Below are 14,206 nucleotides of genomic sequence, written 5' to 3'. Positions count from 1 at the left end.
CTCTGCTGAGCCCGCCCCCCTGCAGCCTAACCAATTAAACCCACTCTTGGTCTCTAATATTAGCCCAGGCCCACCCTTTTTCCTATTCTCCCTCTCTCTTACTGCTGTCTATCCACTTCCTCTGTCAGTAATCCTCTCTCTCTCTCTCTCTCTCTCTCTCTCTCTCTCTCTCTCTCTCTCTCTCTCTCTCTCTCTCTCTCTCTCTCTCTCTTGTTCTCTCCTCCCTGCAACAACAGTGAAGCTCTTGGCAACAGCCACCACATATTTGTTCCCAACAGATGTCCCTTTAAAACAACATGACACATAGAGAACATATGGGTTGTGATAGGATCCCTTCTCCGCCACTGAACCTGATACGGCTAATCCGTTCTGCAATATTGCAAACAAAAGAGTCACATCAGATATGTAACCGAATAGAAATCAGTGATTTAGATTGAACAAATAATGTTTTCTATACAAATACAGATAAAAAATAGTGGTGCACTAGTTTGATTGTTTTTAACCCTGTAACAGGAAAACACATCCCACATCATCTGCATGACACAGAGCTTTACTGTGACTGGGGTCCTACAGCCAAAAAAAACGTCTGGTTGAGACAGGGGTTTATTGTGACTGAGGTTGTACAGACAAAAACATCTGGTTGAAACAGGGGTTTATTGTAACTGAAGTTGTACAGACAAAAATATCTGGTTGAAACAGGGGTTTATTTTGACTGAGGTTGTACAGACAAAAACATCTGGTTGAGAAAAGTTTTTGTTGTGACTGAAGTCCTACAGACAAAAAACCATCTAGTTGAGACAGGGGTTTATTTTGACTGGGGTCCTGCAGACAAAATGTCTAGCCAAGACAGGTTTATTGTGACGGGTCGTGCAGACAGAAACTGTCTGGTTGAGACAGAGGTTTATTGTGGCAAATGTCCTGCAGGATATAGATAGTGGAATTGCATTAAATGTGCATCCAGTGTATTAGTAAAACCATTTGGTTCCTATTTGAGGAGCAACAACAACAACAACACAAAACTAAGTAAAGATCCATTTCGTTTTCCATCGGAACAAAAGCACAAGCCTGTGTTTGGTAAACATGATTTAATGGGTTAATGTGGAAGGCAGGACGAGACATTACACCGATTATTGGTGTATTGGTTACAGGGATTACAATATGCACTAGGGATAATAACTGAGAACTCAAAGCATAGCCAATGATACAATAATTTAAAGATACATATGAATCAGCTACTGTTGTGATGCGATAGAGTTGACCCCTGTTACTATTAATCCGATCCGATTTCGATTTAATTCGACACAATGGGATACAATGCAATACGATGCAATGGAAAAAATATGATGCTCTGCAATTCAGTGTGGTACAGATAGTTCACATTTATTACTTTCAGACAAACAGCAAATCATAAATTTACTTAACTGCGTTCTGATGCATGGCCCTTCCACAAACAGGCCTTTGTAGTGCCAGAAAAATAATTCCTGTCTCCAGGAAGATGCAGCTCTACCTCTGCCATGTTAATCTGTATTTCTATGTGACTCTCAGGCCACGCCTCGGTCTCCGTAGTGTTGTGATACGTCATATTCAAGTAGCAGCAGTGGTACTGAGGAAACGTGCTCGAGAAACAGTTTAGCGAGGAGAAATCAATGTACAGTACATATCAAATATTGGTCATAAATTATTGGTCAAGTATAGTGCATTTTTTGCACAGTCAAGCACCACTCACATTTTCTTCAGGAAATGTCACGTTCTAGTTATATATGAATAAATCGTTTTATTACCGATGCAAATATGTACAAAATCGAGTCCACAACGTTAACTTTTATGCCAATATTTCCACAGACTCAATTGAACAACAGATTTGCACATTGCTTAGCGTTCAACAAGCAAAATACAAACATTCAAACAAATCAATTCCAGCAAGGGAGTTGAAAGCCCCATTTTCCAGCCTCTGGTCACTCCAGACTGCTTACCTCTGTGACGTCTTCTTATACTTCCTCCTGTAGCAACACAGAAACATAAAGAATTAATTTAATCGAAGATTTGTGTTACATCAAATTATTATTTTTATATGTGTGTACAGTATGTTCCACATAATCATGAACACACAATTAAACAGGAACACCATTGTAATGCAAGTCACAGCTAACATACAGCTAGCAAAGATAAACGTGGGATACATTCGCAGTTTAAGTGACGTGTATATATATATATATATATATATATATATATATATATATATATATATATATATATATATATATATATATATATATTTATATATATATTGTGAGGACGGGCCTCCACCTCAGGAACCAAAAGGGGCAAGCGCTCTGAACTCAACCATCAGCAGGGTGCGGAAGGATGGCGCTGAGGCGGTACAGCCCAGGGCCGTCCTTACAAGACACGGCTGGAGCTCAATTGAAGTGGCGGCTCCTCACTGTCTTCAAGCACGGAGAGGCTTATAAAATGATTAATTCCTGATTAATAGTGGCTCTCACCCCCTCTTTCTCTCACTACAGGCTGCAGATGGAAAATGCGAAAGAGGAATTCCCACAGGACCCACGCAACGCCTCGTAAGCGAGCGATGACCCCCTCAGCCACGCAGCAGGAAGACCCTGACCCCTTGAGCGGATGGTGATGGCGGCAGAGTCAGTGCGCCGAAAACTCCTTCTCCCATTCCAGCCACTCCTCACCTCCTTTCCCAGGCACCAGAACACTATTCCCCTCCCTTTTACCCTCACGAATGGTCCCCAATAAAAACACTTTAACCCTGACCTAACTCTCCTGTGTCTGTGTTCAGCCTGATTTGTAATTCTCAGATTAAACTTTGATGTAGCACTAATTCAGAAACCGTTTTCTTTCTACCAGTTACCTCTAATAGTCTACCAGAAGCTAAGCATGCATTTTTGGTTGCTAGCTAGACTCAGCAGGGTATTTAGGTATTAGTGGGACTAAAAGTATTTTTAAAACCCCAATAGGTTTTACTTTTCCCCCCACACTTGGTTTCCCCCCCACACTTGGCCTCTTCGACACAGCGTCCGATCACACCGAGAAGCAGGACGCCTCCAAACACAGTCCTCAGAACCTCATTAACAATACAATGACAGCAGTCCATCGATGAGTGTCGATAGAGTCGATGCACTAGAGGAGCACTACGCTCTTCATTCACGTCATCTCTGTGATCAGCCCAATGCATCAGCCGGGACTAAGATTGTTCAGGAATGAACGACTGCTTTCTCTCTGTCTCTCTCTTTCTCACCAAATGTTCTTTGTGTACTCTTTCAGGGGGCAGTAATATCCTGCACACCTACAGTACTAGATTCGTGTGTATACATTTGCATACACGAATGCATTTTCATCGACCAGCTGTTGGTCACGTGATTGTGTGTAAGGGGCTTTTTGGGAAATTAAAAGCACTATGTGCATTATAGTAAAACACAGAGCTGCTTTCACGTGTCAGTTTATTCACAATGACTCACAGTTCAGATTTCTGAAAATAAAAGTAATTCACTGATCAAATGTTGAATTGCTGATTTAAGGGGTGGAGTTGGGGGTGTACTCAGGGTTGGGATCGGGGGTATGGTTTCTGATTGTAATTAAAATTACAAAATTTATGGAAAGATACTAACAATACTTTAATAAACATCGTTATACAACGCCGCTGTTGAATTCTCTATTCTGATTGGTCAAAAAGTGCTGATTCATTTGCTATGCTAATAATAATAATAGCTGCGTCATTAATTTATACAGTGAACACGAGGTTTTGACTCTTTCCTTTTGATGGTTCCTTTTTCAAGGGGAAATGTACATGTACTGTACTGTTTTTCAGACATTTTAATTTAATGTATTAGTACAAACTCTGTTATGAAATGGTACTCCATACTTTTGAGCCACTGAAATTATCAGATTTTTCGCGTGTTGCTCTCAGTCCGGTTCCAAATGAAAAGTCGCGAACCATCGGGGTCGCGAATGTGAAGGTCGCGAGTATCGAGGTTCCACTGTATCTTGTTGCTCTTGTGCTCTTGTTTCTATAACCACAAATTTGATTATACTTTACGTTGACGCTTTCTATAAAGGAGATTTGTGGAAGGAGTCTCCAGCGTCAGCTCTATGCAGCATCAGCTCTATGTAAAAGAGAAACATTTTGAGGATTTCCTCTGGATAAAAAGATGGATTCTTTCTTTTTTTTTAGAACAAAAGATAATAACTTGAAATTAAGGAATGATGGAAAATATTGGATGGCAGGAAGTGGGCATTCCAATTCAGGAAATGAAAAATAAATGTACTATTATATCAATGTATAACTATATATAATTATACATTAAATAAAAATTTTATATAAATGGGATTTAAATATAATTTAGATAGTATAATGTATAAATAAATAAATATTATATAAATTAATCATTTTCCTTTAAAAAAATCTAAGTTTTGAATGAAGAAAAATATTACATATCTAAGTTGTTATTATTTGTTAATGCTTTTTTCATGCGTCGCAGATAATCAGAGAATCATTCACACCCACATATCGCATATGACTGTCAATTCACAGTGCAGAGAAAGAGAGAGAGAAACAGAGAAAAAGAAAACCAGAGAGCCAGAGATAACAGACTGCCGTGCGTCAAACACTTCTCAAGTGAACCACAAGCGCTGATAAAGATCTCTGACCGGCAGCAGAAATGACTTCTGCTTCCAGTCACAGCGACTCCCTCTGTAAACGTCTCGCTAACACCTCTATAAGCTTTAAAAAAAAAAAAGACACAACAGTGTGTCTGGCTTTCGTTGTCTTTCTACTCTGTTAATCTTTACACACAACCAGCGATTTCTTCGTCATTTGTTTCCTTTCCAGATGCCCGGAAGCCATTTATTGCATTGTGTCGCATCCCATAGACGCTTTACAATGCAATAGATCACATTTTTTTTGGTTTGAATCTTGACATAATTGTTACAATAATTATGGGAGTCACGTGACAAAAGAACTAACGATACGGACCTCAAGATATGAAGCTACTTAATCTGTTTATCATAGTTTGTCCTTAGCTGCATCGTCAAAGTTGGTGTATGTAGGCGTGTCGGGGAATCTGGTATTGAAAATGTAACGCTATTCCTTTTAATTTCTGGACGAAGGAACGAAATAAAATAAATGACCCCGAAAAAGATTTTAGACTCAACTAAAATGATCCAAGACACTGGATTTATAAAGTAGAGTTTTCCAAAACCAAATCACCTTTTGCCCTATGGGGAATGGCTGTGTGTGGGAGCTGGGGGGTGGGTTTTTTGTCTGTTTTTACACCTTTGGTTTTGCCTCAAATGTGAGATAATGAAGTGCTGCTCCCAGGACGCTCTTGGAAAGGGATAGCACTGGAGAGTTGCCAGATTCGAGTGCTTAGTGATTTCATTAAAATAAATAAATGTAAATAAATAAACAAGTGGACAACAGGAAGTAGTTTTGTGGGTGTACCAAAACAGGAAATGAACTCTAAATGTACTATAATGACTATATTATATAAATATAATAACTATAAATGAAGTAAATTAATATAATGCTTAAAATAATTGACATTCATTCATTGATACGTTTAAAAAAAAAAGATTTTATATTTAATAATAATTATTCGTTTCTGTTGATGTTTTGTTTTTCATGAGTTCCAGACAATCAGAGAATCACCACACATTTCTGATGGAGGGAATGATGCTGCGCTGGTGTGTGCACGGTTTTATTCGGTTCTCGTGAAGGTTCTAGATGATCCCATATTCTATTAGATATACAGTATGGGTTCAATGCAGAAGGTTCTGGAAGGAGGTTTCAACTCAGTACCCTTTGTGCAAAGTAAGCACTGAGATAACACTTCAATATGGTCTCATCTACTAGAACACACACAATACACACATCACACACAACACACTAAGACCTGTTGAAAAGTACTTACAGTCCCCGGAGCCGGAGCCAGATCTTCTCGATCTGGTCTGGTTGGAGGTACTTCAGCGAAGTGCTCTCGAACTCCTCGATCTCTTTGGTCGGAGACTCCATGATGGAGTTAATCCTGGTGCGAGTGAGGCAGCGAAGGCAGCAAGGCAGTGAGGAAGGAGAATAAGGGGAGAACCCCTTATGTGTCCCCTCTTTAGTGTAGCTGTGGCCAAAACGCTACAGCTGGCAACATCCTCCTTCCCCCTCTTTCTCCTTTTTCTTGTCCTGTTACTGCGCTACTCAGAGCCGTGTTCAGGAGTTGAGGGGTGTGTGTACGTGTGTAAGTGTGCACGAGTGTGTGTGTGTGTGTTTGTGTGTTTAGACCGAGTCAGACGCACTGAGCGCACTTGAGGAGCAGGAAGTGTACAGCCGAGCCAGGGGTATGCATGTATGTGTGTGTGTGCATGTATGTGTGTGTGTGTGTGTGTGTGTGTGTGTGTGTGTGTGTGTGTGTGTGAAAGAGAGAGAGAGAGAGAAAGAGAGAGAGAGAGAGCGAGAGAGAGAGAGAGAGAGAGAGAGAGAGAGAGAGAGAGAGAGATAACACTCTCTCTGTGCAGAATACTGTAGTCTACTAATCCGAACAAGCTAAGGAAGCACAGAGAGAAAAACGGCAAAAGAGAGAGAGAGAGAGAGAGAGAGAGAGAGAGAGAGAGAGAGAGAGAAAGAGAGAGAGAGAGGGATGGAAACAGAAAGAGGGAGGAGTTTAGGGTGGAGTAGACAACCACTGGTACTGACTTCAGGGTGTCGGTGAGATCAGTAGAGTTTATCCACCATGACGCATGAGGAGTGAAAAAAAAAAAAAAAGAGGTGAATGATAAGACAATTGAAAATCGATTGGGGGTGGGTGGGTGTGGGGGGGGGTTCACTCAGGTTGTGTTTAAAGTGCAGGAGTTATGAAATTGTTGAGTCATAAAGAGTAAAGCTACTGCTCTGTCAATCGCACAATGTTGACCTACAGGGCAAAAAAAAATCTTGAAAATCGGCAAAATGCACGTCATATTTCTGTTTATTATTATTATCATCTTTATTATTACTATTATAATTCACTTCTAGATATTTGGAGCTTCTATAATTGACCTTTAGAAACGAGTTTATTAGAGGGACAGCGGATGAAGGTCGTTTTGGAGACAAGGTTAGGGAGGCGAGATTGAGATGGTTTGACATGTGCAGAGGAGGGACATGGCGTATATCGTTAGGAGAATGCTGAGGATGGAGCCACCAGGAAAAAGGAAAACGAGGAAGACCAAAGAGGCAGATGTAGAGGACAGAGGGGTATAGAGACGGATGATCCGCTGTGGCGACCCCTAATGGGAGCAGCCGAAAGAAGAAGAAGAAGAAGAAGAAGAAGATAATAGAAATTTGGGGACACCTGAAGATACAGTATGTGCTTTTTGAACATTCCACATTGAGTCTCTATTTACTGTTATAATAACCTCCACTCTTTTGGGAAGATGTTCCACTAGATTTTGGAGATTTGTGCTCATTCAGCTACAAGGGTGTAATTTAACTTAATTGAAGCTTCCATTTAAAATGCAGCTTCTAGTATTTTTTGGCCATAAACTATATTACCCATCAACCCTTGCCCATCACGTACCCTGGTCAAGTCACTGATCTCTCATTCCTGTTCCATGTCGCTTGTCGTTCCGTGGCTTTTCATGTTCGTTTTTTTTTTGTGTGTTTGTATTTTACGTGAGCACCACAATGAAACATCTTCATTTGCATCTTCTTTCGCCGTATCTGCATAACAGCAAAAATATTACAATGTTTGGAGTATAATCAAAAACAGCAAAAGGAACAAGCGTCCAGATGTTGCGCAAGCGGCAATAATGTAATAGTCTCTCAGCAAGTCTGTGTGTACATACTTCACACTGCATATGAAAAGTTTCTAATACACCAGAGCAACTATTTTCATTGTTTTGGGTTTTTCTTTGTTGTTTTTTCCAACACTAGATTCATTAATATTATGTTTTTATAGCAATTACTATTTTCATTCAGAAGTCTGTACCTGGTCTGAACTATGTGTGTATTAGACATGTTTTCTTTTAAAGCAACAAATTAGTTCTTCACAAACACAGGTTTTTTTTACTATTCGAGCAACATAACACACCGCATCCTATAAACTCCTGTTAGAGGTGAAGAGGCAATGGGACAAACTTCAACATGGGTTCAAAACCAGGAAGTCAAGGCATCAACCTGAAGGAAACCAGTGAAGAAACAAGGCTTGCATACAATGTGCAAGTGGAACAATAACAGACAAGGCTTACACACACCAATCAAAGAACGAATACACAAACAGAGTCGATCACGACACATTCATAAGATAAACCGGACCTCACAAGGATAAGTTGGTTATATGGTTTGATGTATGTTAAAAACACTATGCAAATTCATTTATTGTTAGAATCATGAATTTAATCGCACCGCCTACTTTCAAGAAAAGAAAATGTTCCTTGTTAGTGCTTATTCCTCTTTGTGGTGCTCTTGTTTCTTCCATTTTTTTATGCTACATGTGTGCAGAAAGAACTCAAGAGTGACTCAGCTGCAGAAGCCTTTCAATTACAAGATGCTGTGGTTGCAGGTGATAATGCCGGAGGACCACTACTATTCCACTTTCATCAGGGGGGGGGAGGGTGTGCGTGTGTGTGTGTGTGTGTGTGTGTGTGTGTGTGTGTGTGTGTATGTGTATGTGTATGTGTATGTGTATGTGTGTGTATGTGATAGTGTGAGACAGAAACAAAATGTAGGACCAGACTGCCACTCCTCACTCTTTACACTCGGAAGGCTATGTGTGAACAACCATGCTTTCAGTCCATCTCTCAGGTATGAAACATATACTGTATACTGTATTGACTGTACAAATCCAATTTTTGGAGAGACTGCCTGGAAAAACTGTCTACCTCTCCAACATAATTTCACAAATGGCAATCAAAAGTTGAAAATCCCAGACTTCTGATACGCCTCCCATATTTAAAAAGGCCCAGCCGTTGCCCTCTTTAGAAAGCAGGTGAACACGGGATGTGCTACAGAGCCAAACGAGGCCTCTTAAATTTTACCGGCCTTGCGTCCATGTTGACAAAGGAAAGGTCTCACAGGAGGACGTTCAAGAAGCTCGCCGGGAAATGAGTGACTGAAGTTAGCGTGCTCAAGTGTGAGATCTTTATTAATGTCTGGTCTGAAGAAGCTGCCAGAGAGCTGAAATGATGCTTTGACTGAAAATAGGAGAGAAGCTCCACCGTGTATACACCTCATTTATTTCTATTCAAACAGACGCAGTCTTTTGATGGATCTGTGATTAAAATGTTTTCGAGAGCGAAATTAGCACGCATTCATTTAGCCTTGACTCTTTTCTTCTTTCATTCGTATTACTACGAACCATCAATTTTAATGAGAACGCTGCAACACGAGCCCTCGTCAGCGTCTGATATCGAGACACGCGATATTAAGCGAGTCGCAGAGCGAGTTCGGCGGCGAGCGAGTCATGAATCATGTTTGTGATTCGAGCAGCTCGCCTCGATTATATGAATATTTTAAAAACATATTTGTTGGCCATATTGCCTGCCGGGGCATTTAGCACTGTTTTGCTCGTTTTTAAAAGCAAACAGATACAGACGAGGTGACAAACGAAAGGAAAACAACAACTAATAATTACTAAATATTTCCTTGTTCTTGTTTTCAAAAATGGTGCTGTATAAGATGTTAAACAGCCAACCTGTGGATGGAGGTGGAGTCAGAAAAAACGATTTGTAATGACGCTCCTGTTTATGGGGACAAGCGGCAATATCTTAATGGAGCTGGATTTGGGCATATTGTCATGCTGGAACAGTTTTGGGTCCCAAAGACGTCCTATAAAAATTGCATGCATCCAACTTTTGTTGGAGGAAAAAACGCATATAACTGGAAAAGTCAGGTGTCCCAATTCTTTTGTCCATATCATGTGTCTTGTTACATTTCCAAACCTGATTAATAACATTTATTCTGAACCTAAAATGATTAAAAGTGTTTAAAAGCTGGAAAGTCAATTTATTGGTAGTGATAAAAGAATGCTGCACTCTATTCAAGTTACTGTTAGCAAAACTGCACAGTAGCACAGTAGCTGCTTAGCATCAGACTAGGGAACGTAGCTGAAAATCCTCAGCTTTATCCTGACTTCCCTGAGAGATGGTGAGAAAACTATGTGTCATGCAGTGAAACAGAGAAATGCGAGATTGCTCGAGTTTAGAATCATAAAGCCGCTAGGTTTTGCTTGATTAGCAAGACAGGGCACTTGAGTATTTGTCAATTTTAGAGGTGAAGTGTCTTATTTATTTATTTGTTTGTTTAAGGACAATAATTATTTTTCCGTTCTTTCCAGTGATGGACGAAGTAGTCAAAGCATGTACGTGAGTAAAAGTAGATAAAAGTAGGTAAAATATGAGTCCAGTAAAAGTAAACGTGCTCCTATTAAACTTTCACTTGAGTAAAAGTACAAAATTATTTGCATTCAAATGTACTTAAGTATCCAAAGTACTATGATTTCTGTAAATGTTTTTTGAGTGATTTTTTGTGTCAAAAGACTCTAATGTTACTCTTGACACACCAGTCTATTAAAAGAATGATATTAATGAGTCAAACACTGATTGATATCTGTTCAAATTACCATAAGCCCCAAAGCTTGTTTTCAAAGACTTCAATAGAAGCACTCAAAAATGGCCGCGGGCGCAGTGGCAAGTCGGGAGACAGGAGATTCTTCCATCATTAATTCCTCTCAAAATGTTCTGCTTGATGTTGAACTGATGCTGAACTGAATGTTGGTGCTAAGTAGATACCACCAAGCAGCAATGGGGGTTCTAGCTTGAATGATGCCCCCTGGGTGAACCACACAAATCCTTTATGACATCACCTCAATTAAGAATAATTAAATCAATAAGTGCTGTTTATCTACAATCTAACTACAGTAGTCAGGCTGTTATTGTTTTGTTGCTACACACATTAAGATAAATTACATACTATAAATTATAATGTTATCATCGAATCATGAGATTGTTCAGTGTGGTGTTCGGAATGACCCTTTTCTTTATAAATATTATTTAAACAACACTACAAAAGCCCAAACCAACAACAAATTCAGACTATACCACAATAGTTGCAGGAACACACTAGCATTGAAAACTAGCCGTTTAAACGCATACATTCACATCTGTGGTGATTATCGTTGTGCTGTATTATCTTCCATTGGCATTTCCATACAACACACACATCAATACTACTACAGTATGGATTGTAAAGCCGAGAAAGTTTTACTTCCCACACACAACACACACCTTCAGTAAACATAAAAAATTCACGAGCTCATTTAGATTTGCACACTGCCTGAAATTGATTCTGTTTGTCAAGTGGAATTAGCGTTTCGCTTTTTGCGACCAGAGCTCTCCCCGATGTCATCAATCACGGCCTGTTTTTTTTCCACCATCGTGCTCTGTGTTATCGTTGTTTTTTTTTCCATCGTTTTTTTCCCAGTCTTTCTTTCCGGAGATGAAAATGGAAGCCGGGTAGATTTGTATTCACTGATTGTGAGGAAAGATTAGCATAAATTGGAAAGATTTAGCATGCTAATAATAATAACAGAAGGAAAGGATTGGGAGAGGGTTATGGACAAAATCTGTCTCTCTCTCTCATACTCACTTTCTCTCTCTCTCATACATAGCTTAGAAATCAGAATTAGGTCTTAAATCCCTGCCTTGCTAACGTAATAAAACATGATTTAGCCTAGAAAGTCATCTCGAGCATCTTTCAGAGCAAATCTCCCCGAAGCCAAACTAAATGAAGTGGAAAAGCCATGATAGATGGCTTCATTTCCACCACCTGTATCCGCCGCACAGTATCTTTACCTCGTTATTGACCTGAGCGTCAGACGAATGAGCTCTTCGTTCATTTTTACGGCTTGGTGCAATCTGACTATCCAGCATCTTATAAGAAGCGGTGAGAAGGGGTCACGCAGGCAGAGCGCAGTTATAAATGACAGCAGAAAAAAAATATGGACACGCATAGGTTTTTTTTTAAACCTTATTTTAAATCGCTTCTTTCCAACACTCTTTTTTCACATTTACCATTTTACATGCAATTCCTTTTTCAAAAAAAAAAAAAACAAGATAATCTAGCTGAAGTAAACGATTGGCCTTCGCTATCAGGTTTGACACATCTTCATTTGGACTCGATCTTGACTTTGGTATTGACCTTGAGGTGTCTTCCTTTAGACTCGATCTTTACTTTGTTAGTGATCTTTAGTAGGCGTGTAACAATACACAAAATTCACAGTTTGGTTCGTACGTTACCTCGGTTTTTAAATCACGGTTCGGTTCAGTTTCAGTACAGTTAGAGGGAAGAAATAAAAACATAAATTTTTTTTATTAACGCAGTTTATTATTATTAACATTTGTGATCATCAATTTTGTTTTGTTTTTTACATTGGTTTACATTAGTTTGCATTATTAAAACAATTTTAAATAATGTGACCGCTTGGTTAAATGAGATATCAAATAAATCAGTCAATATTCATCCTTCATCATAGTGTAATTCTTAAGCCAGAAATATTCCTCCCTGTTTAGTTTTTTATTCAAATCAGCTGTCAATTGCATTTGTTCAAATGAAATGGTAGCCTTTCCTTTCCATCTTTAATTTTCCTAATGCATTGCCATTCATAATGCGTAATGTATAACATTTGTGACTGATTTTTCTGCTTTGAATTGCCATTTTAATGAATACGTTGATTAGTATTAGCCCTTTTGGATTGTTACGTTGAAGAATGGACATTTAGTCACGCATGGCTTTCTCTTGAGTAACCTTCGGCAGGCAGCGCATTACTAGCTGAGTGGTGCGGAATGGCCTCGACCCCTTGCTATGACCGGATCAGATCAAAACCGAGGGCCGAAATCATTATCCTGTCTGAACTCGCTGCCATTGGATGAGACACTTTATTCATCAGAACTAGAGTGTGTGTGTGTGTGTGTGTGTGTGTGTGTGTGTGTGTGTGTGTGTGTGTGTGTGTGTGTGTGTGAGAGAGACGTGTGTGTGAGAGCCTTTACAGATATGGCTGGACCAGAAAGAAAGAATTCTCAATTCCAGATATATTGGCACTGTTGTGAATATATATACAATAACTATAACAAAAATATACTTTACATACAAATATATGTATTTATAATAGAACAATTATATTAGGTATATGAATATACATGAACAGTGGAAACAATGTCTACATTAAGACAAAGAATTTGACTCAAGAGATTAGACCTAAGCATCTAATCATCTAATCATTTTGGAGTTAAGCCTCCTGATTAACTCCACAATTTTATTGGGAGAAAAAAAAATATTTCAAATTCTTATTTAAAGCAGATGATGATGGCCTTTAAACATTTCTAAATATGGATTATTATATAATGTACTGTAGTTTGTAGTGTATAGTGTGGTATAGTGTAGAGTGCATATTATAGGACAGTGTATATTGTGTTGTGTATTATAGTGTATAGTGTAAAATAGAGAATAGTGTCTAGTGTAGTACAGGATATGGTGTGGTATAGTTTATTTTTAGTGTACAATGTAAAATGTGAGTATAGTATAGTAATGTGGTGTATAGTGTAGTATAGTGTATACAATATAGTCTATAGTGTATAGTGTAGTATAGTGTATATTGTATGTAAAATAAAGTGAGTATTGTAATGTAGTGTTTTATTATAGTGTATAGTGCTGTAGAGTCATAGTGTATAATTTAGTACAGAGTATTGTGTAGCATAGTGTAGAGTGTATTATAGTGTAGTACAGTGTATAGTGTAGTAGTGAATAGTGTACTAGTCAAGTCAAGTCAAGTTAAGTCAAGTCAAGTTTATTTGTATAGCGCTTTTCACAACAGACATTGTCTCAAAGCAGCTTTACACAAATGTATACGGTTTAGTGTAAGTATATTACAGTGTAGAGTGCATTGTGTAAGACAGTGTATATTGTATAATAGTGTGTCTAATGTAGTGTATAGTATAATATAAAGAATAGTGTATTATAGTGTATAGTGTATTATAGTGTATAGTGTAGTATAGTGTATAGTGTAGTATAGTGTAGGATGCAGAGTGAACAGTGTATATTGTATTGTGTAATATAGTGTGCATTGTATTATGGTGTATAAAGTATAATGTAATATAGAGAATAGTATGAGTGTATAGTGCTGTATGTTCCTTTAATAGAGTATAGTGTAAGTACAGTGTATAC

General features: G+C 38.6%; 1 protein-coding gene across 5 annotated transcripts in view; it reads right to left on the bottom strand.

Moving 5' to 3' along the window:
* Positions 1-14,206, bottom strand: part of pde1cb (phosphodiesterase 1C, calmodulin-dependent b) — a 97,135-nt gene that overhangs the window by 56,767 nt on the left and 26,162 nt on the right. The window contains exons 1-2 of one of the 5 annotated variants that reach the window (XM_083525285.1): positions 5,934-6,577; positions 1,974-2,000 (exon numbers count right to left, since the gene is read on the bottom strand). The exons of the other annotated variants lie outside the window; for them this stretch is intronic. Coding sequence (XP_083381411.1) covers positions 1,974-2,000; positions 5,934-6,034 — 128 coding nt within the window. The 5' untranslated portion in view covers positions 6,035-6,577. Of the gene's footprint in view, positions 1-1,973; positions 2,001-5,933; positions 6,578-14,206 lie in introns of those variants that run through there. 5 annotated transcript variants of the gene reach the window in all.

The sequence above is a fragment of the Silurus aristotelis genome, assembly GCF_946808225.1.
Source record: "Silurus aristotelis genome assembly, chromosome: 22".
Taxonomy (NCBI): Eukaryota; Metazoa; Chordata; class Actinopteri; order Siluriformes; family Siluridae; genus Silurus; species Silurus aristotelis.
The sequence above is the reverse complement of the archived record's forward strand: the minus strand, read 5'-3'. Positions and strand labels throughout refer to the sequence as shown.